Genomic DNA, 26,189 nt, shown 5'->3' on the forward strand with positions numbered 1-26,189 from the left:
AGGGACAAGATACCTTTCACCTAAAAACAAAAGGAAACTTAAGATTAGATGGTTGATTTAAAGAAGATAAAGGGGGATACTGCTAAAGGCATACCTTGTAAAGCAGTCTGTTCACCTGACAATAAAAAATTTTGTTTAGGGATCCATCTCAAGGACCTAAATTTACTGTAAAACATACTAACAGCTCTCAAAGAGTTGTGTATGTCAAGAAAAGACTAAATCTCTAATATAAAACACATGAAAAGGAAAATCCTTAAAAATGAATTCTTAATGGCTAATAAATGAAAAAAGTTTGACCTCAATTACATTTGGTACCTTAAGTTTACTGAGATAAAAGCTCTTTTCTAAATCACTATGTTGTACATCTGAGACTAATGCGACATTACGTGTCAACTATACTTCAATTAAAAAAAAAAGCTCTCTTTTCCAATTGAGATGTACTGTTCTAAAGTTGATCATATCCACTCTCAAAAAAAGTCAAATTCTGCTCCTCAGCTTCTCAATATCTGCTTAAAAAAAAATGCAATGAACACTGGTTCAAAAAAAAAAAAATGGGTCTCCTATGCAAAATTAGTAGCTGAGGATACCAATATACAGTTCTGTGTGCACAATATATGGACCAAGCTGGGATAAAGTGGAAGCACTGAACTATCATATACCATATACCAAAACCCTAGCAAAAGAGAAAGTTTACAGTCACTTTCTCGCCCACTTTGCCAACCCAAAACAGACCACTAAGAACATGATGGAGAAGTAGGGGGGATCCATATCTCCCACGTCTCTCAAACAAAGAAGTGCTAAAGCCAAAGGACCTTGAGCCCCAGAGTCTGGGAGGAAAAGAGACTGAAACTACCAGGAAGAAAACGGATCAACTGGAAAAAAGATAGGAGAGTGATTGCGAACTGGGGGAGATAAAACAGGCCATGTAGGCATGGGGGGGGGGAGGGATGCCCTTCTGCGAAGAGACAAAGGGAAGCGAAAGAGGGGCTAGGCAAGTGTAGGACTATATCTGGACAGGAGAAAGACCTCAGACTTGGACTGAGAGGGATCCTATCTGTAACTGTGGGGTTTTCTTCGGACAGGGGCCGGCTCCCTGTTTGTGTACCTGGGGAGGGGAGCCAGGAGTGGGTTAGGTGGTAGGTCAGGGGTGCAGTCCGCAGTTGGAGAAAGTGGTCCCCTCCCTGGAGGGCTGTGGAAAGACACTAGGCCTGCCTGCATCTGCCACCCCTGGGGCTCAATGGCAAGGTCGGCCACGCAGTCTAGGAGAAGGCGGTCCTCACTGAAGTGTGGCAGCACAGACAAAGCCAGCTGGGACCACATATCAGGAAGCACTAAGAGGCGCTTCCCCAGTGCCAGAGAGCACACAGCGGGACACTGAATCCTAGAGAAGCGCAGGGTCAGGGGAGGTGGAGGAGCAAGAAGGACCACCCCGTCTGTGCCCACAGCACAGTGAGGACGACTCAAACACAGCCTACAGGGTCCGGGTCCATGGAGAAGAGACTGGGGGATCGCCATTTCCCCACCACCACCACCAAGACAGGGCCTCAGGGATCAGTCCAGGAGCCCATATCAGAGGTGGGTCCAGAATGCACCAAACCACGCCCCTTCCCACTGGGTAACTGCGTTACCCACAGAGCTGGACAGACCCTGTGGACAGCTCCCCCAGAGCAGCAATGCAGCACTGTCTGGATTAATTCTAGGTCAATTCTGGATATATAGATATATTCTCTGCCCCATTTCTCATCATTATCTCTTCCCTCCCCTAGGCTGGTTACCCTGGTTAGTGATTTGTCTAAACAGACATATTTAATCCATTCTCTTGATACATGTTCTACATCTCCTTCTTTACACTCCTTTCTCTCTCCCTGGAATAATCAAGCCATATACTTTCTCTGTCTGGGTAACTTTATCTACCTTTCTTTTTCCCTGCTTCCTTCTTTATTTTCTTTTCTCTCTCTCTGGATTAATCCTTTTAGTCACTCTGACTAGTTAATGTTTATTTTTTCTTTGTCTCCACTCCTGTCATTTCTCTAGTTGTATGTACTCTTCCATCAGCACCACTTCCACCCTGTCCTTTACTTCTACTCAGTGTTTCTAGGTTTTTTGTTTTGAGTTTTTTGTTTTTTTTCTTTTTACTTGTTTGTGTTATTTGTTTGTGTGTTTTTGTCTCCTGTTTCTCTCTATGTTTTCCTTTACAGGGCTACTCCAAGCAACAAATAAAAACACATCTGGTGGAGGGTCCAAAATATCACTATAAGTAGGGTAATAAAATAACCAAAGTCACAACAACAGAGAGCATGTAACAATCTCTAAAAAAAAAACCCCACCTGAAGGGTCAGGCCCTGGACAGTGTATAACCCCCCTTTAATATAGCAGTGCTCTCAGCTGCAGAGCACATAACAAGCTTCTAAAATGCACTAAGGGGCAGAAAACTAGCCAAAATTATGAAATGGAAGAATTCTCTTCAAAAGAAACTCCAGGCAGTAGTGATAGCTAACGAATTGATCAAAACCGATTTAAGCAATGTAACAGAACACGAATTTAGGATAATAGTTATAAAATTAATTGCTGGCCTTGAAAACGCATAGAGAACAGCAGAGAATCTATTGCTACAGAGATCAAGGGCTAAACAATAGTCGTGATGAGTTAAAAAAATGATATAAATGAGGTACAAAATAAAATGGAGATGACCACGGCGCAGATTGAAGAGGCAGAGGAGAGAATAGGTGAATTAGAACATAAAATTATGGAAAAAGAGAAAGCTGAGAAAAAGAGAGATAAAAAAAATCCAGGAGTAAGAGGGGAGAATTAGAGAACTAAGTGATGCAATCAAAGGAACAATACCCATATCATAGGAATTCCAGAAGAAGAGAGAGAGAACGTGGCTGAAGGTATACTTGAACAAATTATAGCTGAGAACTTCCCCGATGTGGGGAAGGAAAAAGGTGTTGAAATCCAAGAGGCGCAGAGAACTCCCTTCAGAGGTAACTTGAATCGATCTTCTGTACGACAAATCATAGTGAAACTGGCAAAATACAAGGATAACGAGAGAATTCTGAAAGCAGCTAGGGATAAACGGGCCCTAGCTTACAAAGGTAGACACCTAAGGGTAGTAGCAGACCTATCTACTGCAACCTGGCAGGCCAGAAAGGAATGGCAGGAAATCTTCAAGGTGATAAACAGGAAAAATATGCAGCCAAGAATCCTTTAACCAGCAAGTCTGTCATTCAGAATAGAAGGAGAGATAAAGGTTTACCCAAACAAAGAAAAACTGAAGGAATTCATCACCACTAAACCAGCCCTACAAGAGATCCTAAGGTGGATTCTGTGAGTGAAATGTTGCAAGGACCACAAAGTACCAGAGACATCACTACAAGCATGAATCCTACAGATAACCCAATGATTCAAAACCCATCTTTCACTACCAACACTGAATGTAAATGGACTCAATGCTCCAAACAAAAGACATAGGGTATCAGAATGGATAAAAAAAACAAGACCCATCTATTTGCTGTCTACAAGAAACTCATTTTAGACCTGAGGACACCTTCAGATCGAAAGTGAGGGGATAGAGAACTATCTATTTTGCTATTGGAAGTCAAAAGAAAGCTGGAGTAGCCATACTTGTATCAGACAAACTAGACTTTAAATTAAGGCTGTAACAAGAGATGAAGAAGGGTATTATATAATAATTACAGGGTCTATCCATCAGTAACACCTAACAATTGTAAATGTCTATGCACAAAATTTGGGTGGACCCAAATATATAAAACAATTACAAACATAAGCAACCTTATGGATAAGAGTGTGGTAATTACAGGGGACATTAATATTCTACTTACAGCAATGGATAGATCATCTAAACAAAGAATCAGCAAAGAAACAATGGCCCTGAATGATATATTGGATCAGATGGACTTGACAGATATATTTAGAACTCTGCATCCAAAAAGAACAGAATATACTTTCTTCTCAAGTGCACATGGAACATTCTCCAAGATAGATTACACACAGGGTCACAAAACAGCCCTCAATAAGTACACAAGAATTGAAATCATACCATGCACACTTTCAGATCACAATGCTATGGAACTTGAAATCAACCACAGGAAAAATTCTGGAAAACCTCCAAAAGCATGGAGGTTAAAGAACATCCTACTAAAAGACTGGTCAACCAGGCAATTAGAGAAGAAATCAAAAAATATATGGAAACAAATGAAAATGAAAATACAACAATCCAAATGCTTTGGGATGCAGCAAAGGCAGTCCTAACAGGTGAATACACTGCAATCCAGGCCTACCTCAAGAAACAAGAAAAATCCCAAATACAAAATCTAACAGCACACCTAAAGGAACTAGAAGCAGAACAGCAAAGACACCCCAAACCCAGCAAAAGAAGAGAAATAATAAAGATCAGAGCAGAAATAAACAATATAGAATACAAAAAAACAGTGGAGCAGATCAATGAAACCATGGGCTGGTTTTTTGTAAAAAAAAAAAAAAAATTGATAAACCTCTAGCCAGGCTTCTCAAAAAGAAAAGAGAGAGGACCCAAATAGATAAAATCATGAAGGAAAATGGAATTATTACAACCAATCCCTCAGAAATACAAGCAATTATCAGGGAATACTATGAAAAATTGTATGCCAACAAAATGGACAACCTGGAAGAAATGGACAAATTCCTAAACTCCCATACACTTCCAAAACTCAAATAGGAAGAAATAGAAAATCTGAACAAACCCATAACTAGTGAAGAAATTGAATCAGTTATCAAAAATCTCCCAACAATTAAGAGTCCAGGATCAGATGGCTTCCCTGAGGAATTCTACCAGACATTTAAAGCAGAGATAATACCTATCCTTCTCAAGCTGTTCCAAAAAATAGAAAGGGAAGGAAAACTTCCAGACTCATTCTATGAAGCCAGCATTACTTTGATTCCCAAACCTGACAGAGACCCAGCAAAAAAAGAGAACTACAGGCCAATATCCCTGATGAATATGGATGCAAAAATTCTCAACACGATACTAGCAAATCAAATTCACAGCATACAAAAAGAATTGTTCACCATGATCAAGTGGGATTCATTCCTGGGCTGCAGGGCTAGTTCAATATTCACCAATCAATCAATGTGATACATCACATTAATAAAAGAAAACATAAGAACCATATGATCCTGTCAATAGATACAGAAAATGCATTAGACAAAATACAGCATCCTTTCTTAACAAAAACCCTTGAGAAAGTAGGGATAGAAGGATACTTAAACATCATAAAAGCCATTTATGAAAGGCCCACAGCTAATATCATCCTCAATGGGGAAAAACTGAGAGCTTTCCCCCTGAGATCAGGAACACGACAGGGATGTCCACTTTCGCCAGTGTTGTTTAACATAATGCTGGAAGTCCTAGCCTCAGCAATAAAACAACAAAATGAAATCAAAGGCATCAAAACTGTTAAAGATGAAGTCAAGTTTTCACTTTTTGCAGATGACATGATATTATACATGGAAAACCGGGCAGACTCCACCAAAAGTCTGCTAGAACTGATACATGAATTCAGCAAATTTGCAGGGTACAAAATGAATGTACAGAAATCGGTTGCATTTTTATACACCAATAATGAAGCAACAGAAAGAAATAAAGAATCTGATCCCATTCACAATTGCACCAAGAATCATAAAATACCTAGGAATAAATCTAACCAAAGATGTAAAAGTCCTGTATGTGAAAACTATAGAAAGCTTATGAAGGAAATTGAAGAAGATACAAAGAAATGGAAAAACATTTCATGCTCATGGATTGGAAGAATAAATATTGTTAAAGTGTTAATACTACCGAAAGCAATCTACACATTCAATGCAATCCCAATCAAAACTGCACCAGCATTCTTCTGAAAGCTAGAACAAGTAATCCTAAAATTTGTAAGGAACCACAAAAGACCCCGAATAGCCAAAGTAGTATTGAAGAAGACGACCAAAGTGGGAGGCATCACAATCCCAGACTTTAACCTCTATACAAAGCTGTAATCATCAAGACAGCATGGTATTGGCACAAAAACAGACACATAGACCAATGGAATAGACTTGAGCCCCAGAACTGGGCCCACAAATGTATGGCCAATTAATCTTTGACAAAGCAGGAAAGAGTATCCAATGGAAAAAAGACAGTCTCTTTAATAAATGGTGCTGGGAGAACTGGACAGCAACATGCAGAAGATTGAAACTAGATCACTTTCTCACACCATTCACAAAAATAAACTCAAAATGGATAAAGGACCTGAATGTGAGACAGGAAACCATCCAAACCCTAGAGAAGAAAGCAGGAAAAGACCTCTCTGACCTCAGCCGTAGCAATTTCTTACTTGACACATCCCCAAAGGCAAGGGAATTAAAAACAAAAATGAACTATTGGGACCTCATCAAGATAAAAAGCTTCTGCACCACAAAGGAAAGAAATCAACAAAACTAAAAGGCAACAGATGGAATGGGAAAAGATATTTGCAAATGACATATCAGACAAAGGGCTAGTATCCAAAATCTATAAAGAACTCACCAAACTCTGCACCTGAGAAACAAATAATCCAGTGAAGAAATGGGCAGAAGACATGAATGGACACTTTTCTAAAGAAGACATCCAGATGGCCAATAGACACATGGAAAGATGGTGGGAATGCAAACTGGTGCAGCTGCTCTGGAAAACAGTGTGGAGGTTCCTCAAAACATTAAAAATAGATCTACCCTATGACCCAGCAGGAGTGCTGATGCATAGGGGCATTTGTACCCCAATGTTTATAGCAGCACTTTCAACAACAGCCAAATTATGGAAAGAGCCTAAACGTCCATCAACTGATGAATGGGTAAAGAAGATGTGGTTTATTGTATACAATGGAATACTACTTGACAATGAGAAAGAATGAAATCTGGCCATTTGTAGCAACGTGGACGGAAGTGGAGAGTGTTATGCTAAGTGAAATAAGTCAGGCAGAGAAAGGCGGTTACCACATGTTTTCACTCATATGTGGATCCTGAGAAACTTAACAGAGAACCATGGGGGAGGGGAAGGGGGAATAAAATTTACAGAGAGGGAGGGAGGCAAACCACGAGAGACTCTAAAATACTGAGAACAAACTGAGGGTTGATGAGGGGGGTGGGGGAGAGGGGAAAGTGGGTGATGGGCATTGAGAAGGGCACCTGTTGGCATGAGCACACAGGGTTTTGTATGGAAACCAATTTGACAATAAATTATATTTAATATAAAAAATGAATTAAAAATAAAACTAAAAAAAAAAAACACAAACAAACAAAAAAAAACCCAGACCATTAAAAACTACTGCCTATCAAGCACAGTCTGTGAGATAGCTAAAATAATAGGACATCTGGACATCTTGCCAACTTAAGAAGGACCAAGGAATGGTGAGTCAGTCTAATATATAGTTGTGTATTATACTGTAAAATCATTTCTCTGCTTCTCATCATGGGTAGGAAGGAAGCTGGAAAGTGGAAAGGAAGGAGCAAACTAAATAAAATGTGCCAAAGATAGAGGATTTACTAAAGGACTAAGCATAAAATTATAAACCAACTTGTATCTGTGATGAAGACAAGAACAACAATACAACTGAAGACCCCAGAATTAGATTTGTCATCAGTTACTTTGTATAATTGTGGTTTTCTAAACCAACCCACATTTTTCTGAAAACAATGTCTCCTAGCTTTCCTGGGTCCTAAAGCCAGATGCAAAGATTAGATAGGAACATGAATAAGGTTAGGCTGCAGTGCTACTTTGTTTGCGTGTTGCTCGGGATGAGAATCAGGAATTCTATGTATATGGAGCAGTGTCAACACAAATCAGTAAGACACTCTACATTTACCCAATACATTCTATCATTAAGAGTTATTCAGCTTCATTCTCACACCATAAGCAAAAAAATAACTCAAAATGGATCATAGACCTAAATCTAAGAGTCAGAACTATAAAACTTAAAAAACAATATTAGCAATACATCTTCTTGACCTTGGATTAGGCACAAGGTTCTTAAATATCAAAAGCACAAGCAACAAAAGAATTGATAAACTGGACTTGATCAAAACTTTAAAATTTTGTGCTGCAAATGATACTATCAGGAAAGTAAAGACAACCCACACAATGGGAGAAAATATTTGCAAATAATATCTCTGAAAAGGGACCTGTATACAGAACATACAAACAACTCTTAAAACCTAATCATAATAAGATAAACCAATTAAAAACTAGGCAAAGGATCTGAATAGACATTTCCCCAAAGGAGATATAAATAAGCCACTAAGCACATGAAAAGATGATCAACATCATTAGTCACTGACGAAATTGAAAACAAAACCACAATGAGATTCTACCTCACATCCACTAGCATAGTTATAACAAAAAGGTAATAACAAGTGTTGGCAAGAATGTGGAGAAATTGGAACCCTTGTACACAGCTGATGGGAATACAAAATGGTGCAACCACTGTGGAAAAAATTTAGAAGTTCCTCAAAAGGTTTAACATAGAATCACCATATGATCCAGCAATTCTGCTTCTGGTACATACCCAAAAGAAATGAAAGTATACATCCACACAAAAACCTATACCCAAATTTTCATGAAACCATTATTCATAATAGCCCCAAAGTAGAAACAACCCAAATATACATCAAATGAATAGATAAATAAAATGTTACCTTTTCATATAATAAAATATTCTGCAATTTATTATGGAATGAAGTAGTGATGCTACAGCATGGATGAAAACAATACAATAAGTGAAAAAAAAGCTAATCATAAAAGACCACATATTATATTATCTCAGTTACATGAAGTGTCTAGAATAAGTAAATCCACAGAGACAAAAAATAATTCAGTGATCACCTACTGAAGTAGGAAGGGGGATACAGAGTGACTGCTAAGGCATATAGTCTTTTCTTTTTAGGGTGATCAAAATATTCTAAATTAACTGTGGTGATACATACACAACTCAACTCTCTGAACATACGAAAAACCACTGAAGTTTATACTTTAAACGGATTAATTATGTGGCATTATAAGCTACATCTCAATAAGGCTTTTAAAAATCAATACCACTTCTGAGTATATATCCAAAGGAAATGAAATAAGTATCTCAAGATATCTACACCCCCATGCTCACTACAGTATTCACTGTAGCCAAAACATGGAAAGAACTTAACTGTTCATCAACAAATAAACTGATAAAGAAAATGTGGTATATACAATGGAATATTTTTCGGTCATGAGAAGGAAGGAAATCTGCCACTTGCAACAACATGGATGGACCTTAACAGCATTATGCTAAGTGAGGCAAGTCAGACAGAGACAAGTACCACATGATCACACTTTTATGTGGAATCTAAAAAAGTCAACACAAAGGAACAGAGTAGACTGGTGGTTACCAGGGGCAAAGGGGTAGGGAATGGGGAGATGTTGGTCAAAGGCTAAAAACTTCCAATCAAAAACTAAGTAAGTTGTGGGATGTAATGTACAGCTTGGTGACTATAGTTAACAATATGGTATTGCATACTTGAAATCTGCTTACAGAGTATATCTTAAATGTGTTCACCACAGAAAGAAAGAAAGAAAGAAAGAAAGAAAGAAAGAAAGAAAGAAAGAAAGAAAGAAAGAAAGAAAGAAAGAAGGAAGGAAGGAAGGAAGGAAGGAAGGAAGGAAGGAAGGAAGGAAGGAAGGAAAGAAAGAAAGAAAGAAAGAAAGAAAGAAAGAAAGAAAGAAAGAGAAAGAAACTATGTGAGGTGACAGATGTGTTAACTAAACTTAATGTGGTAATCACTTCACAATATACATACTTATCAAGTCATCACATTGGATACCTTAAACCTATACAATGTTATCTGCCAATTGTATATATCAATAAAACTGGAGAAAAAAAGAGTTATTCATATTTCTGGGTTACTATGATAGATAAGGACACAACTTTGCCTCCTCTCCTTTTCTAAGTCCCATTAAAATGACAAATTTAAGGGGCACCTGGGTGGCTCAGTCAGTTAAACATCCAACTCGGTTTCAGCTCAGGTCATGATCTCATAGTTTGTTGGTTCAAGCCCTGCATTGGGCTCTGTATTGACAGCATGGAGCCTGCTTGAGACTCTCTCTTTCTCCCTCTTTCTCTCTGCCCCTCCCCCACTTACTCGCACACCCTCTCACTCTCTCTCTCAAAAATAAATAAACTTTAAAAATGACAAATTTCAAAACAAATTTGTTAACAATGCTCAGAAAAAGAGGAACATTATTAAGCCAGAGATTTTAATGAGTTTGTCAGACTAAAAGGGATAGGGTTATAATCATAGACAAAATAAAGCAGAAATCACAACCAAGAACTAATCCAGAAGGCTTTTGTTACCCTAATGGTAAAACCACAGAGAAGCTAAACGCCCAGGGTTGACAGGTGTCCACACCCAGAATGGGAAGCAGAACAGATGTCACTGTGATTAACTGAAGAATTACCTACAAAGCAGCTTCCCATTTTGTCCCCTCTTCCACCATTCTCCCTACCTAGAAGCTTGTTGGCATCAAAAGCACCTAGCCCACCCACGTACCCCTATACCAGTCCATAAATCTCAGCTCACCAAGATTCTTCTCAGCCCTTCTCTATCAGCCCTCCCTCCTCCTCAAGGAAGAGGCCTGCTGGGGATGTACTCCACACATACAGAGAAATTCTAGCTATCTATATTTGGGAACTCAGTCTTTCATTCGTGCATATGAATGGGGAAAAAACAACTCCAACAGACATTTGAGGAAAAACAGTGACTTCCAAGAGAAGTTCCAAGATTTAATAAAATAGAACTGACCCTGGATGAAGTAGAAATTCCAGAAACAGAAGGTAATCTTGGGAAAACAACTCTAATTAATTCTTTAGAGATTCAACATAATAATGCATACACGAAAGAACGGATTGCAGGGAAACCTGAGTGTCAGAGAATGGGAAAGAACTTTTGAAATTATAAGTATAATTATCAAAGTGAATCTTTTATTAGAAAGCTTTTAATTACATATTTTAAAATAGAAGAGGGGTGCCTGGGTGGCTCAGTTGGTTAAGCATCCAACTTCAGCTCAGGTCATGATCTTGTGGTCAATGAATTCAAGCCCCACGTCGGGCTCTGTGCTGACAGGTCAGAGCCTGGAACCTGCTTCAGATTCTGTGTCTCCCTCTTTCTCTGCTCCTCCCCCACTCATACTCTGTATCTCTCTCAAAAGTAAATAAACATTAAAAATTTTTTTTAATTTTTTTAAATAGGAAAGAAAAATTAAGAGACATTGATGATTAATAAAATCCAAGTGAACCAACAGCCATCTAGTAGGAATTTCAAAGTAAAAACCATTTAAAAAGTGGAAAGGGAATAATTTAAAAATAATAGAACAAATGGTCCCAAAGCTACAGAAGGATATGACCGGAAAGGCTCAACAAGTACCATGCAGAAAATACAATGATTCATGCCTCCTGACATGTCAGAGGGCAGAAAGAAAGTGTCCAGAGAGAAAGAGCAGGTGACAAAAAGGAGCAAGCATCAGAGTGGCCATGGTACCAATGGATCCAACAGAAAGGGAAGCATCAGACTTCTGAAAGGAAATAACGTGAACTTAGACTTTAATTCTGTGGGAAAAAGCAACAAAGCATAAAAACAAAATAGTCATTTTCTGACATAAAAGCTTTAGGAATTTTACCAATCCCAGAACCTCTCCAAAAGTATTACTAAAGGGTAAAGGACAGACTCCAGTCAAAAAAAAAAAAAAAAAAGGATTCCAAGAATGAAACATGCAATCCAAAAAGCAGTACATCTAATCAAGAATACAATATAAACAATTCTTTTAAAATCTAAGGAGAACAGGGGCACCTGGGTGGCTCCATCGGTTCAGCATCCGACTTGGGCTCAGGTCATGATCTCATGGTCCGTGAGTTTGAGCCCCACATCGGGCTCTGTGCTGACAGCTCAGAGTTTGGAGCCTGTTTTGGGTTCTGTGTCTCCCTCTCTCTCTGCCCCTCCCCCGCTCAAGCGTTGTCTCTGTCTCTCTCAAAAATAAATAAACATTAAAAAAAATCTAAGGAGAACAGCTGTATAAAGGCATAGAAAACTTTTAGCAAAAATTAGAACAAGTTTGTCAGAAGGTTCTAAGAAGGATGTGTTCATGGTGATAATGAATTGCTTGTTACAAATAATCCAATTAATAGGCAAGGAACAGTAGGAGTACACTGGTTGGGATGAGCACTGGGTGTTAATATGTAAGTGACGTATCACTAAATTACATTCTTGAAAACATTATTACACTTTATGTTAACTAACTTGGATTTAAATTAAAATTAAAAAAGAGAGAGAGAGGTGAGAAGAAGCTTATTTTCTTTTGGACATACTTGTATGAGAATTTGGGGCTGGCATTACAGCAGCCATCTTGATAATATGAGGGGACATGTCTTGGATGAATGCTAACAGGTTGCAGATGGCAAAGGGAAGTGATGGGAACATCTATGTCCTTGTTGATACCTTGCACACTAGAACAACTAAACTGGAAACTCCTACCTTTTAACCCTTCTTTACATTGGATAATAAGGTTTTATCAATGTTCAAAAATAATAATAATAATCTAGTTACAGCTAGTGATAAAGTAAAGACATAACAATTGATCAGTAAATTATAACAACCTGCTGGCCCCTCCCCTCACTTTTTTCTCCTCTCTGCTCTGGTTAGCTGTACAACCACGAACAGCACGTTACAGACACAGGATCTACTTGGCGTTTCACATCAGGTCCAACTACACTACCTGGACTCTACATTCTGTAAATGCTGGTGCTGGATTTTAAATTTTTAGAGTCAACCTATAGTAAAAACACAAAAGATTGTGTCCTAGTTTCAGAACAGAATGTAAATGCCATAAGTCTTATAAAAGTAAAGGTGAGACAGATGGAGGCTCAGCCTGGAGAAGGGCAGCTGGAGGGGAGATGCAGAGGCACCGCATTCTTATCTTACAGAAGAATGTCATAAGATGACTATTTAGAATCCATGGCTTACGAAACACAGTATCAAATATTAATATTTAAAAACCATAGCTGTAACCAAGTAAACAATAAAACACAACTTTTGGTATGGGGGGATGAATAAACTGTAATACAGATGTTAGCATATTATCTATGAGGCAACTACAGTAAAAGCTTTTCCAAAAAGTGAAAGGAAAAAAAGGGTAGGAGAAAAAAGCAATAATCAGTCAAGATAGCAATCACTACCACAGAGAAGAACTGGGAGAGAGAATGTTGTGGGATCCTCACTCAGAGGAAGAAAAGTCAGGTTCACGGTTTGGAAAGAGAAAGATTTAGAGAATAGTACTAACAATGTGCCCCTAAGGGAGGGAATGGAGAGTGGCAAAGAAGATGACTCTTGTTTTTTGGCCACGTATAATTTGTTAAAAGTTATATTTTTCAGATTATACACACATATCATTTTGGTAATAAGAACTTAAATTTCCTATTTAAAATAAAAAATAAATGCCTACATCTGAAGGAGTAAAAGCTAGTTATGTCCATTTTCCTCTATTAAATTTGGTACAGTGTTTTGTTTGAGATAATATTCAATGCTGAAGAGGTTGTGAAAGATGAACATTAATGTACCCAGAGGAGAATCTGAATAGGAACAATGTTACTTTTTTTTAAAAAATATTTATTTATTTTTGACAGAGAAAGAGACAGAGCATGAGCAGGCAAGGGGCAGAGAGAGAGGGAGTCATAAAATCCAAAGCAAGCTCCATGCTCTGAGCTGTCAGCCCAGAGCCCAGCACGGGGCTCAAATTCACTAACCTTGAGACTATGATCTGAGCCAAAGTCGGACACTTAACCAACTGATCCACCCAGGTACCCCAGAACAATCTTTCTGTTAAACAGTTTGTTAAATGTGGATTTTAGTTCTGTTCACTACTATTCCCAAGACCTAGAACAATGTCTGCTACAGAGTAATATATTCAGTGAACGAGGAAGAAACAAGAAGAAACATCCATGTACTCTTGGGTATGGAACTTACAAACAAACAAACAAAAAATCAGAAGTAAACTTTACCAAAATTAGAACATATTGTTTGGAATTACAGAAGCTCTTTTCTCTCCCCTTCTTTTCACTTCTCTACAGATAACATGATAAGCAAGGATCAAAAAAGAGTTCATCAGTCCCTACCAAATGTAAACCTAAATATGTACACTTAACCAAGCACTGTGGGGGTTTTTATTCCACTATCTGTATTTTTTTATTTTCTGTAAGTTATATTTGTTTCTTGCTCAAATATGCATGTCCCTGCTTCACACTTTCCCTTCATCATAATGGTTTCTTTTCCTTCTTTTATCTTTTAAACAAACCAATTTTACAATTTCAGAATATTCTACTGTCTCTAGTTCTTTGGGTCTTGATTCCCTATTTGTTGTGAATGTTGATTCCGCCCCCCCCCCCACTTCCACGGAAGCTCCTTCTTTTTTGCTATTTATGCCATTTTATTGTGAGTTGATCAATATTATGGATTACTGATTTATTAACATGGGGGTTTTCTTTGTCCTGAGCTGTGAGACAATCCCTCAGAGTAGTTTTGCATACTCCAGCAATAATGTGTGGAGTTTCTCCAGTCTGTGAAACTGAAAACTGAAGAAAACCTCATTTAAAATGGAGTGGGCAGGCCAGAAGGGAAGTTCTCGTGCCCTACCACTGGTCAACTGCAGACCCCAGCATGAAGAGCAGTATTGTGCTTTTGCTACAGGAAGAAACCTATTTTATGATTCCAGCAGCAGAAAGGAAGAATTTCTCCTTGGCCAGCAATAAGCTCAGCCAATAATACCACAACTCACCCAATGAGAAACTGTTACCACCCTAAACTCTTGCTTTCCTCCAACAAACTTTTGTTGAAAGCAGCCCCTCCCATTTTCCTCTTTTTCTCTATAATGTTCCTTTCCTTTGATCTTGGAACTTGCTTATGTTTTGCCATAGTTTGCATGTCCCAAATTGCAATTCCTCTGCTATTGCTGAATAAACTGATTTTGCTAGTAAAATAACTGGCTTTTTTACTTTTAAGGTCAACAAGTCTAACACCACTTTTATGTCAATTTCTAGATATCATGTGAAGATACACTTGAATCTCTACCCCATCTGTGCTGCAGGCCTGGATTTCAGTTCCACATGAGTTGACTTTTTCCCACTCTCAGAGCTCTGGCAAATCAGTGTATCAATCCCCTGCCCCCTTACCTCCTCCCTGACCTCTACCTCATTCTAAAGCATCTAAACTACCCTTGGGCAAGTTCGATAGTATTTCTGAAGCACATTTCTTTACCTACTTACCTTAAAAAGTTTACAAATCAATAAAGAATACAGGGTGAAAAAACATAAAGAACACAGGAGTGAGATTCTGTCAATTTGTAAGAGTCATATAAGTTGATTCCCCTTCTTAGAAAGCATCCCACAGGCCCCTTTACTTTCTCATGCACTTCTATAAGTCACCTGTTCTGCCTAAAAGTTGAGGAACAGAATCTTAATCTTCTTCAAAGAATTTCTCAACCATTTTTCCCTCCCAGATTTTGACCAAATCAGAGACTAACTAATGTTGGCCATCTGATACTGTCTTACGAACACTTCAAAAAACATACTTTCCCAAATTGAAGCCACCCTCCTGTTAAAGTGTACTTTATCTGACTAGTTTAGAAAAGCCATACTGGTCATCTAAGCAGTAACCTAAAGAGGAAAGGTGTGGGAAGTAGAAAGTCTGAAAGGCACTGTCACTCAACTGCTAATTAATACAGGCCTTATGGTTAGCCCCAAGTGCAGCCCCTGTGATATCTCTTTTTATCTCTTTGAAGTTCAATGCAGCTCTACACATATTCTAATAGCTGACTAGAATGGAAGTGGGCAACCTATCTCTGGTGGCTCACAGCCTCATTAAGTAACAGTACAACTGACATCACACATAGCCCAGAGCCTCTCAACAACTACCAACTACTGCTTTAGCCCTTGAGAAGCTCCTGAAAGCTGCAGCTCCCAGAAAGCAGAGGGAACACAGAAATTAAGGAAGCACAGTCACTTCTTCCTTTTCACTATAGTGATAAACAGATAATGAGAATCTAGATCTTAATTCCACGCCAAGAGATTCTTCCACCATTCACATGTTCTCCTGTACCCCATCCAACATTCTAAGCCTTGCCACTGATTCAAAATCCCTGCAATAAGCTATAGTTTGCAAATAATCTTGACTTGTTTCCCCTAGAACCTCCTACCAACAACTCATGTTAAGTTGCTGCTCAATGGCAAAGTCTAAACCTTCTCTCCCTGTAGCAGTGACATTTTCCTTGGGCCTCACAGAGGATCACGAACCACGGGACCTTACCTGATCTGATTATGTCATTGCTAGGGTACCACCTGTCAGGTGATGCCTCCTGAGTATTACTGGGGATGCATCCATTTCTCTAGCAGGCTGCTTCTGGAGCACCTAGGTTAAGTCACTTATTTTTTTTTTTCAACGTTTATTTATTTTTGGGACAGAGAGAGAGCATGAACGGGGAAGGGGCAGAGAGAGAGGGAGACACAGAATCGGAAACAGGCTCCAGGCTCTGAGCCATCAGCCCAGAGCCTGACGCGGGGCTCGAACTCACGGACCGTGAGATCGTGACCTGGCTGAAGTCGGACGCTTAACCGACTGTGCCACCCAGGCGCCCCGGTTAAGTCACTTATTTAATTTACTTTTTTTCTTTTTTAATGGAAAATCTCTTCTTTGTGGGAAGAGATATGTCTATCAATCAAATTCAAATAGAAACACTGTCCTATTCTCTCTACTACCTTAACTCTACAGTCGTCTGAATTTGGGCAGTGTTTTGATGACAAATGACTAGTCTATGTAAAGAAACTTCAACAGTGTTTTTGAAATGAAAAAAAAATATGTTATAATTTCTTTGTAAAGATATGAAAAGAATACTTTCCAAGTCAATATAAACTTGCATTTTACAACCCTCCTATTGTAACCGATAGCTTCTGCTGCTCTGTTCCAATTTCCAGATCAATTCATCTTGATTTGCCACTTCCTCTCTGCACACCTGGATAAAATGCAAACTCTATCCTGCCTTAGGCCCAAATGATTTTGCCCCGCATTTAAACGATTATCTTTCTAAATTTAAAACCAACCAGGCTAATCTCCTTCCTGTCCATGAAACAATTTTTATTTTCTGCCACCATACCTTTGGCTCATTCCATTCCCTCAATCTGAAATGCCCTCCCCTAAAACCTTACTAATCAGAACACTAGTTATTCTTTATGAAAAAGTTCAACTTCTAACTCTCCATGAAGTCACAGCCGAAAATGATCATCCCCCTACCAATCACTTACAGATATGTTTCTCTCTGACCAAAGAATAAGCTCCTAAAGGGAAAGAACTGTCTTTACTTCTTTGCACCCTCACAGTGCCCAGTACAGATAACTACACATAACTGTTATTTAAACATATTTACTCAATAAATACATGCATACTTTCACATCTGCAGAATAATATCACACCAGACACAAATAATACTAACTGTTTTTACCAAGGCAAATAAAAACAGGTTTAAAATGTCATTTTGATTTGACTCAGGTATACAGAGAAAACTACTCAAAACCTAGGAGTAAGGAATAACCAAACTCACCCACCAAGTCAGAGAACTATGCAGACATTTGATACTATCTCTACATAGTAAAGTAAAAATACTTTTTCTGAAAGAAAAATAAAAAAACACCTCTAATCAGCACAAAATCACAATGTGACATGCAAAGGCTATGCCAAGGAGTTTTAAATAGTCTTGGGTAAATCAGTATACCATGTCTGAGAAATAATGAATAGATGAGTAAGTGCCCTAAAACTCAAGCCCAGAATAGTTAGGTATTTACGCTGAATGATAAATAACAAATTGGGGCACTATAATAAAAGCAGGATGATTTTTGGGGCACCTGGGTGGCTCAGTCAGTTAAGCATCCAACTTCAACTCAAGTCATGATCTCACAATTCATGAGTTCTGGTCCCATGAGCTGTCAGCACAGAGCCTGGAGCCTCCTTCAGATTCTGTGTCTGTCCCTCCCCTGCTCATGCTCTGTCTCTCAAAAATAAATAAACATTAAAAAAAAAATTTTTAAAGCAGAATGATTTTTAAAAAATAACCTAGCTGTTTTATTCTTCATCAAGAGTCCTCAACTATTGCTATATCTAATAAATATGCACCATTAGGTAAAAGAAATTATTACATGGTTGCATATACACTGCATTCTTGCTATCCCCAAATATTATGGGGGTCCATTACCTAATCTTATCTAATATGTAAGTCAAAAATGCAGGTATTATTTGATTTTTTCAACTGAACAACAGCTACATTAGGTCAGATACCTTGACTACCCAAAACAAAAATCAGTGTCAGACAGTGATAGAATTGAGGAAAGTCATGACTATACTTCTAAATCTCAACTTCAAATATGGTATGATGATGATAATGATTACAATAAACAATAACATTAGCAAACACTTTTATAACACTCGTTACATGCCAAACGTGGCTCTGAGATCTTTACATTCATCAATTTACTTAAAACCCTCAAAAGAATTCTGAGACATGTATACTATCTTATTTACAACATGTATAGTCCCATTTTATAGATGAAAACACTGAGGCACAAGCAGATTAGATAACTTACTCAAGGTCATACATCTCATAAGTTACAAGGCCAGGATTCAAACTTTGGAAGTCTAGCTCCACACCCAGGCTCCTAACCAAATGCAATATCCCTTTCTTAGCTAATTCCCAAGACAACTCATATCCCCTTTATCATGTACTGATTGAGTACTTCTCCACCTTCATTACTGCCTTCCTACCTTTTTGAAACTTGTTCACTTTATTCATCAAAACAATCTTTCTAAGATATAAAAGTTAAAAATGCAGGATGTGATTCTTGTAGTTTGTTCTGGGTAATTTCAGATCAGTTCTTGGTTGAAGAAATCTCAGCTTTTAACATCTGAAATCTCTGTAGCACTTCATATCTGTTACCTAAAGGAAGAGGGTAGGGAAACACTTACTAGTATCTGGAGGTTTCTCTTTAGATATGCCAAATAAAAATTCATATTTGGCCTTGGCAACACTCTGGGAATGAGACGATGCATTGTTAACCCAAACAAATGTCTCTGCCTGCAAAATTAAAACAAAAAAAAAGTTATCATTAAAAACATATAAAAAATACATCATAAAACAAACCAACCACAAGAGAATGGTTAAGCAATAATGAAATATCTTCTTGACAGAATGCTACATGGCCATTAAAAATGAAACATAAAAAATATAATACAACAAAAATCAAAATACAAAATCATCACTGAAAGATTACAATTGTATAGAAAAATAAACATACATCTATAGGGGAATAAGAAATTTATGAAAATTTTGGCTTGATGGAGGGGGCAGAATTATGGTACAATACTTGTTTAAAAAATTTTTTTAATGTTTATTTATTTTTGAGAGAGAGACAGAGTGCAAGCAGGGGAGGGGCAGAGAGAGAAGGAGACAGAATCCAAACAGGCTCCCAGCTCTGAGCTGTCAACACAGAGCCCAATGCAGGGCTTGAACTCACAAACCCCAAGATCATGACCTGAGCCAAAGTTGTACACTTAACCAACCAGGCGCCCCTATTTTTGTAAATTGAAGTACAGTTGACATACAACATTATATTAGTTTCAGGTATACAACATAGTGATACAAAACTCTCACCCCAAAAATTATAGTTACCATCTGCTACCATACAAAGTTATTACAATATGATTGACTATATTCCCTATACTATACTATTCATCCCCATGACTTACTTTATAATTAAGTTTGTACCTTAAGTTTGTATAATTAAGTTTGTACCTCTTAATCCCTTTCACCTATTTAGCCCATCCTCCCATCCTCCAACCCCCTAGCAACCACCAGTTTGTTCTCTGCATTTATGTTCTCTGCATTTATCTCTATTCTGGGTATGTTTTTGTTTGTTCGCTGGTTTTGTTTCTTTAGATTCTACTTATAAGTGAAATCATATGGTATTGTCTTTTTCCATCTGACTTATTTCACTTAGCAAAATACCCTCTAGGTGCCCACCCATAGTATCATAAAAGGCAAGCTTTCAGTCTTTTTTTATGGCTGAGTTTTATTCCATTTATACATACATACATATACACACACACACACACACACGTGTGTATATATGTGTGTACACACATATATATGTATATGTACACACACATATATGTATACCACATCACACCAATTCATTCATCTGTGGATGGGCACTTGGGTTGCTTCTGTATCTTGGATATTAGAAAAACACTGCAATACACATAGGAGTGCATACATCTTTTCAAATTAATGTTTTCTTTTTTTCTTCCAGAAGTAGAATTACTGGATCATATGATACTTCTATTTTTAATTTTTTGAGGAATTTCCATACTATTTTCCACATAGCTGTACCAATTTACATTCCCACCAACAGTGCATGAGGGTTCCCTTTTCTCCACATCCTAACAACTGTTATTTCTTGTCTTTTTGATAATAGTCATTAGCCATTCTTTTTTTTTCAATGTTTATTTATTTTTGGGACAGAGAGAGACAGAGCATGAACGGGGGAGGGGCAGAAAGAGAGGGAGACACAGAATCGGAAACAGGCTCCAGGCTCTGAGCCATCAGCCCAGAGCCTGACGCGGGGCTCGAACTCAGGGACCGCGAGATCGTGACCTGGCTGAAGTCGGACACTCAACCAACTGTGCCACCCAGGTGCCCCAGTCATTAGCCATTCTATGTGAGGTGATATCTCACTGTGACTTTAATTTACATTTCTCTGATGATTAGGGATGTTGACCATCTTTTCACATGTCTCTTGCCATCTGTATGTCTTCTTTGGAAAAATGTCTATTCAGGTCCTCTGTCTAATTTTTAATCAATTATTTATGGTTTTGTTTGGAGTTGAGTAGTAGGAGTTCTTTATATATTTTGGATGTTAATCCCTTATCAGATATATCATTTGCAAATGTCCTCTCACATTCAAGTATGTTTTTTGTTTTGTTTTGTTGATGGTTTCTTTTGCTCTGCAGGAGCTCTTTAGTCTGATGTAGTCTGATGTAGTCCAAGAGTTTGTTTTTGCTTTGTTTCCCTTGCCTGAAGAGACAGATCCAGAAAAATACTGCTAAGGGTGATGTCCAAGAGTTGACTGCCTATGTTTTCATTTGAAGTTTCCTGATTCCAGGTATACAATTTTGTCCTTATTATTTTTATTATTATTATTATTATTTTTTAATTTTAGAGAGAGAGAGAGAGGAGTACAAGCTAGGGAGGGGCACAGGGAGAGAGAATTTTAAACTCCACACTGAGCATGGAGCTTTGACACAGGCCTTGATCCCATGACCCTGGGATCATGTCCTGAGCTGAAATCAAGAGTCAGATGCTCAACTGACTGAGCCACCCAGGCATCCCACATTTTGGTCTTTAATCTATTTTGAGTTTATTTTTGGTGCATGGTGTAAGAAAGTGGTCCGGTTTCACTTTTTTGCATGCTGCTGTCTAACTCTTTACTAAAGATACTGTCTTTTCCCAATGTATATTCTTGCCTTCTTTGTCATAGTTATTTACCATATAAGTATGGGGTTATTTCTTTTTTTTTTAATTTTTTTAAATGTTTTTATTTATTTTTGAGACAGAGAGAGACAGAGCATGAGCAGGGGAGGGGTAGAGAGAGAGGGAGACACAGAATCTGAAGCAGGCTCCAGGCTCTGAGCTGTCAGCACAGAGCCCAACGCAGGGCTCGAACTCACACACTGCGAGATCATGACCTGAGCCGAAGTCAGATGCTCAACCGACTGAGCCACCCAGGCGCCCCTGTATGGGGTTATTTCTTGGCTATCTGTCCTGTTCAATTGATCTATGTGTCTATTTTTGTTGCCAGAACCATATTGTTTTGAGTACTATAGCTTTGCAGTATAGTTTGAAATGTGAGATTGTGATACTTACAACTTTGTGCTTCTTTCTCAAGAATACGTTGGCCATTCAGGGTCCTTTACAGTTCCATATAAATTTTACAACTGTTTGTGCTAGTTGTGGGAAAAATACTACTGTCATTTTGATAGGGATTGCACTGAATCTGTAGACTGTTTTGGATTAATATGTACATTTTAACATTAATTCTTCCAGTCCATAAACCTAGTATATCTTTCCACTTATTTGTGTCAGCTTCAAGTTCTTTCATCAATGTCTTACAGTTTTCAGAGTACAGGTCTTTCACCTTCTTGGTTAAATGTATTCCTAGGTATTTTACTCTTTTTGATACAGTTGTAAATGGGACTGTTTTCCTAATTTCTCTTTCTGCTAGTTCATTATTAGTATATAGAAATCCAACAGGTTTCTGTATATTAATTTTGTATTCTGCAACTTTACCAAATTCATTTATCAGTTCTAATAGTTTTTTAGTGGACGTTTTAATTTTTCTATATATAATATAATGTTATCTGCATATAGCAACAGTTTTATTTCTTCCTTACCAATGTGGATACCTTTTATTTCTTTCTCTTGACTAACTGCTGCAGCTAAGACTTCCAGCACTATGTTGATAAAAGTGGCCAAGAGTTAACATCCTTGTCTTGTTCCTAGCCTTAGAGAAAAAGCTTTTAGCTTTTCACCATTGAGTATGATGTTATCTGTGGGTTGGCGGAATTTTTTAAATTAAACTTATGTTACTTTTCTGCAATTAGCAAAATGTATTTTATTTTTAGATGTGTCATGTTCCAAATGATTATCAATACCTATAGCACACAGCACGAATATTTGTGTATGGGTTCTACTAAAATATGCTAACATAAAGAAGTCTTCCCCCAAAAAGACCTTATTTTTTATGTAATCAGAAACACCATTCAGCCAAACAGGGGGCACAGAGTATAAGTGCCACTCATCCCATTTATACTAACTCTCCTAAATTTAAGCATCTGTCCCAGTGTTCTCTGAAATTCCATAAAGTCCCCTATTTGAAAGATAAGCTACAAAGGTGACTGTGAAAGTGGGTTCACATCATGATTCTAAATTCCTATGGCCTTCCTCCTGGCTGCTTTAGGCAACTGCCAAAACTCAGGAGTGCCTCCCTCCCTTCTCTGGCCTAGTATTAATTTAAAATAAGTAACAAGGTAGAAATTGTAAAACACAGAGAAATCTAGCCTAGTTCAATCAGGGAGCCATTCTTCTGCCACTTTACCCTGAACCCAAAAATCAACCAAAATCCAGACACTGCCCTCCCTGGTTTCTACCCTCTAATTATGAGATATCTTCTTTTCTCATGTCTGAGCAGCAAACATAACCGTTCACTGTAGGAGACAGAAGCACAGAGTTTTATCAGCAACCAAACAGCTACTTCATAGAGGGAAATTTTATGACTTGGAGCAGAAATGATTGACAGTAGTGAGAAGGCCCATGATGGGGTTATGATTAACTCCATCACCCTACTGCAGACCAGTTCAACAGGTAGGCCTCTCTTTGTTCTTTCCTACCAATATCAAAGAGCTAGTTTGTACAAGTTTGAGGAAACAATTTATTTCTTAAAATAGCTCTACAATCACTTAATGTTCAACTGTGTAAAATTTATCTTTTTGATAAAGGTGTATACTCCTCTTGGGAGTTATGTGCTTGATATTCACAAGCTGTTGATTAACCTTTTCCCCAGCAGAGAGGAAATATCAATGTTTTGATGTGTTTAGGGAGCTTCAGACTGGTAAAAGAGGAATGTGATGCCCTAGGTATCGTGGTAGAGCGGTTAAGGAAGGCTCTCTGAGTAACTAATACTTGTAGAGATGAGAAGGATGAGAGCCAGGGAAGAACAGACTCCCCCATCTAAGCAGAGAGAGGGTCATATAGCAGGAGGCCTTATAGCAGGAAAGGATTAGGCTACTCAAATGATTGAAAAGCCAACATGGCCACAGAATAGTGGGTAAATGGGAAACCTTAGAGACTGACCAAGAAAATAACACAGCAGAAAGTAAGGAGAGGAGACAGGAGCCAAACACACATGATGTGTAGGTCAAGGAAAGGACTGATGAGAAGCCAGGGAAGGGTTTGAAATATATGGTGACTCACTAACCCATTTAAAAGATCATTCATTTAGGGGCGCCTGGGTGGCTCAGTTGGTTAAGTGTCCAACTCTTGAGTTGGGCTCAGGACATGATCTCACAGTTCGTGAGTATGAGACCTGTGTTGGGTTCCACACTGATAGTTTGGAGCCTGCTTAGAATTCTTGCTCTCTCTCTCTCTCTCTCTCTCTCTGCCCCTCCCTGTTCATGCTCTCTCTCTCTCTCTCTCTCTCTCAAAGTATGTAAAATTTTTTTTTAAAAAGATCATCCATTTAAACTTTTAAAAGATCATATGATTGTTATGGGGTAAATGGATTGAAATGAGTTAAGAGGAAGCAAATACCAGTTAAGAGTCCAAGTTAGAGAGTATGGAAACTTACAGTAGAATGATGGCAATGAAAATAGGCAGAAGTAGATGAATTTGAAATATACTTTGTAGGAAGGATCTACATGAATTTTCTGATAAACTGGATTTAAGAAATGAGAGAAAGGGTGATTTCAGGGATAATTGCAATGAGTAATATTTACTAACCACTTAGTCCAGGCACATTATTGTTCTAATGCAGCAGGGAGAAACTTAGCTTGTCTGACTCCTTATTACTATTTCCCTTGGTACTGTGGTGTATAGCTTAGAAACTTTTGCTTAGCCCTGCACACAGGCATGTTATAGCAAGATTTGCAAAAACGATTTTCCATCCAAAATCTACCTCACCCGAGGAAATAAGGAAGTATGTACAAAAATGACTATACTATGTTTAAGATTTATAAGAATGACATGACCAGATTCCTATATGTAAAGATTAACTGACCAAGGACAAAAGTTACATGACCTTCCTCATATGTCTACAAACATCAGTCACCTTTAGACTCCAACTCTGTCCTGCTTCCCCCTCTTCTTAACATAGAAGAAACTCAAATCTCATGCTTGGGGAGATGGTTCTTTGGGACACTAGTCCTAGTCCACCACTGGATTGCTGGCTTTCTGAACAAAATTGCTTACATCCCCCAACATCTTGCCCTTGACTTTCTGGTCTACTGTGTGGCCAGCAGAACCACCTTGGACTTGGTTACATTAATGCAATACATTAATATCTCATTTAATACTCAGGATAACTATAGGAGATGGACACTACTATCATCCAAGTCTCAGAGTTAGAGAAAGAAGCAATGAGTAGGTAAGTAATTTGTCCAAGGTTATACAGCTAGTAAATTGTGGAATCCAGATTCAAATCCTGAATGCAGAACCCATGACTCAGGGAAGGACTCCCAGGAATCTGACCTGAGCAAATGCGTGCATATACTGAGATATGGAAAAACCAGAGAAGGAACATTATCAATAGCTTGGATGTGGGCTTCCAGGTGACTTCCCAAGGTCTCAGTAAAACAAAAAAGAAAATTCTAAAGGCAAAATCCATTACTATGGTGCTAGAAAAGATGCCATCAATAAAGCACCAGTTTTAAGAAATTATAGGAAGATAATGTTTTGGCATAGAGTTTCAATTTAAAGCCTGAAAACTGTTCTCTAAGGAACATTTCTCTTGAGCAAGGTTTCTAAGCCTCAGTTCCATATCAATAGAATTCTGGAGGTCTGAAGTTAAATGGTAAAAAAATAAAACAACAACACTTACATCTTTATTTTCACTTACCTTAAACTGAAATTTAGCTTTTTTTTTCAAATATTAATATATGCAACTAACCATAGAATTATTATCAGTAGCTGTAACTTTGGCACCAGTAGAAATCACAGCCATTTTCACATCATATAACAGTTACTGCAGATATCTTAAAAATATAATTCATACTCATCCTTGAAATGATAGTAGTTACTAGAACCACCACTAAATTTAATTATGAATAAAGAAATGCATTACCATATCACAAATTTAATATTTTGCTAAACATAAATCATTAAACATATGTATTAAACAATATAACTTGTTTTACTGTAGATCCATGTATGTTACTGTATGTACTTAAAAAGCATTATTTTGACAAGAGGTACATAGCATTACCAGATTGTCAAAAGGGGTCGTGGCACTGAAGAAAAGACC

General features: G+C 38.0%; 1 protein-coding gene across 9 annotated transcripts in view; it reads right to left on the bottom strand.

The window, feature by feature from the left end:
- Positions 1 to 26,189, bottom strand: part of PSD3 (pleckstrin and Sec7 domain containing 3) — a 780,457-nt gene that overhangs the window by 492,325 nt on the left and 261,943 nt on the right. For 8 of the 9 annotated variants that reach the window (XM_053216464.1, XM_053216461.1, XM_053216462.1 and 5 more), the window contains one exon: positions 19,084 to 19,192. In XM_053216464.1, the coding sequence (XP_053072439.1) occupies positions 19,084 to 19,192 (109 nt within the window). Of the gene's footprint in view, positions 1 to 19,083; positions 19,193 to 26,189 lie in introns of those variants that run through there. The other variant, XM_053216470.1, reaches the window with a different exon arrangement.

This window comes from Acinonyx jubatus, chromosome B1 (genome assembly GCF_027475565.1).
Source record: "Acinonyx jubatus isolate Ajub_Pintada_27869175 chromosome B1, VMU_Ajub_asm_v1.0, whole genome shotgun sequence".
Classification (NCBI taxonomy): Eukaryota; Metazoa; Chordata; class Mammalia; order Carnivora; family Felidae; genus Acinonyx; species Acinonyx jubatus.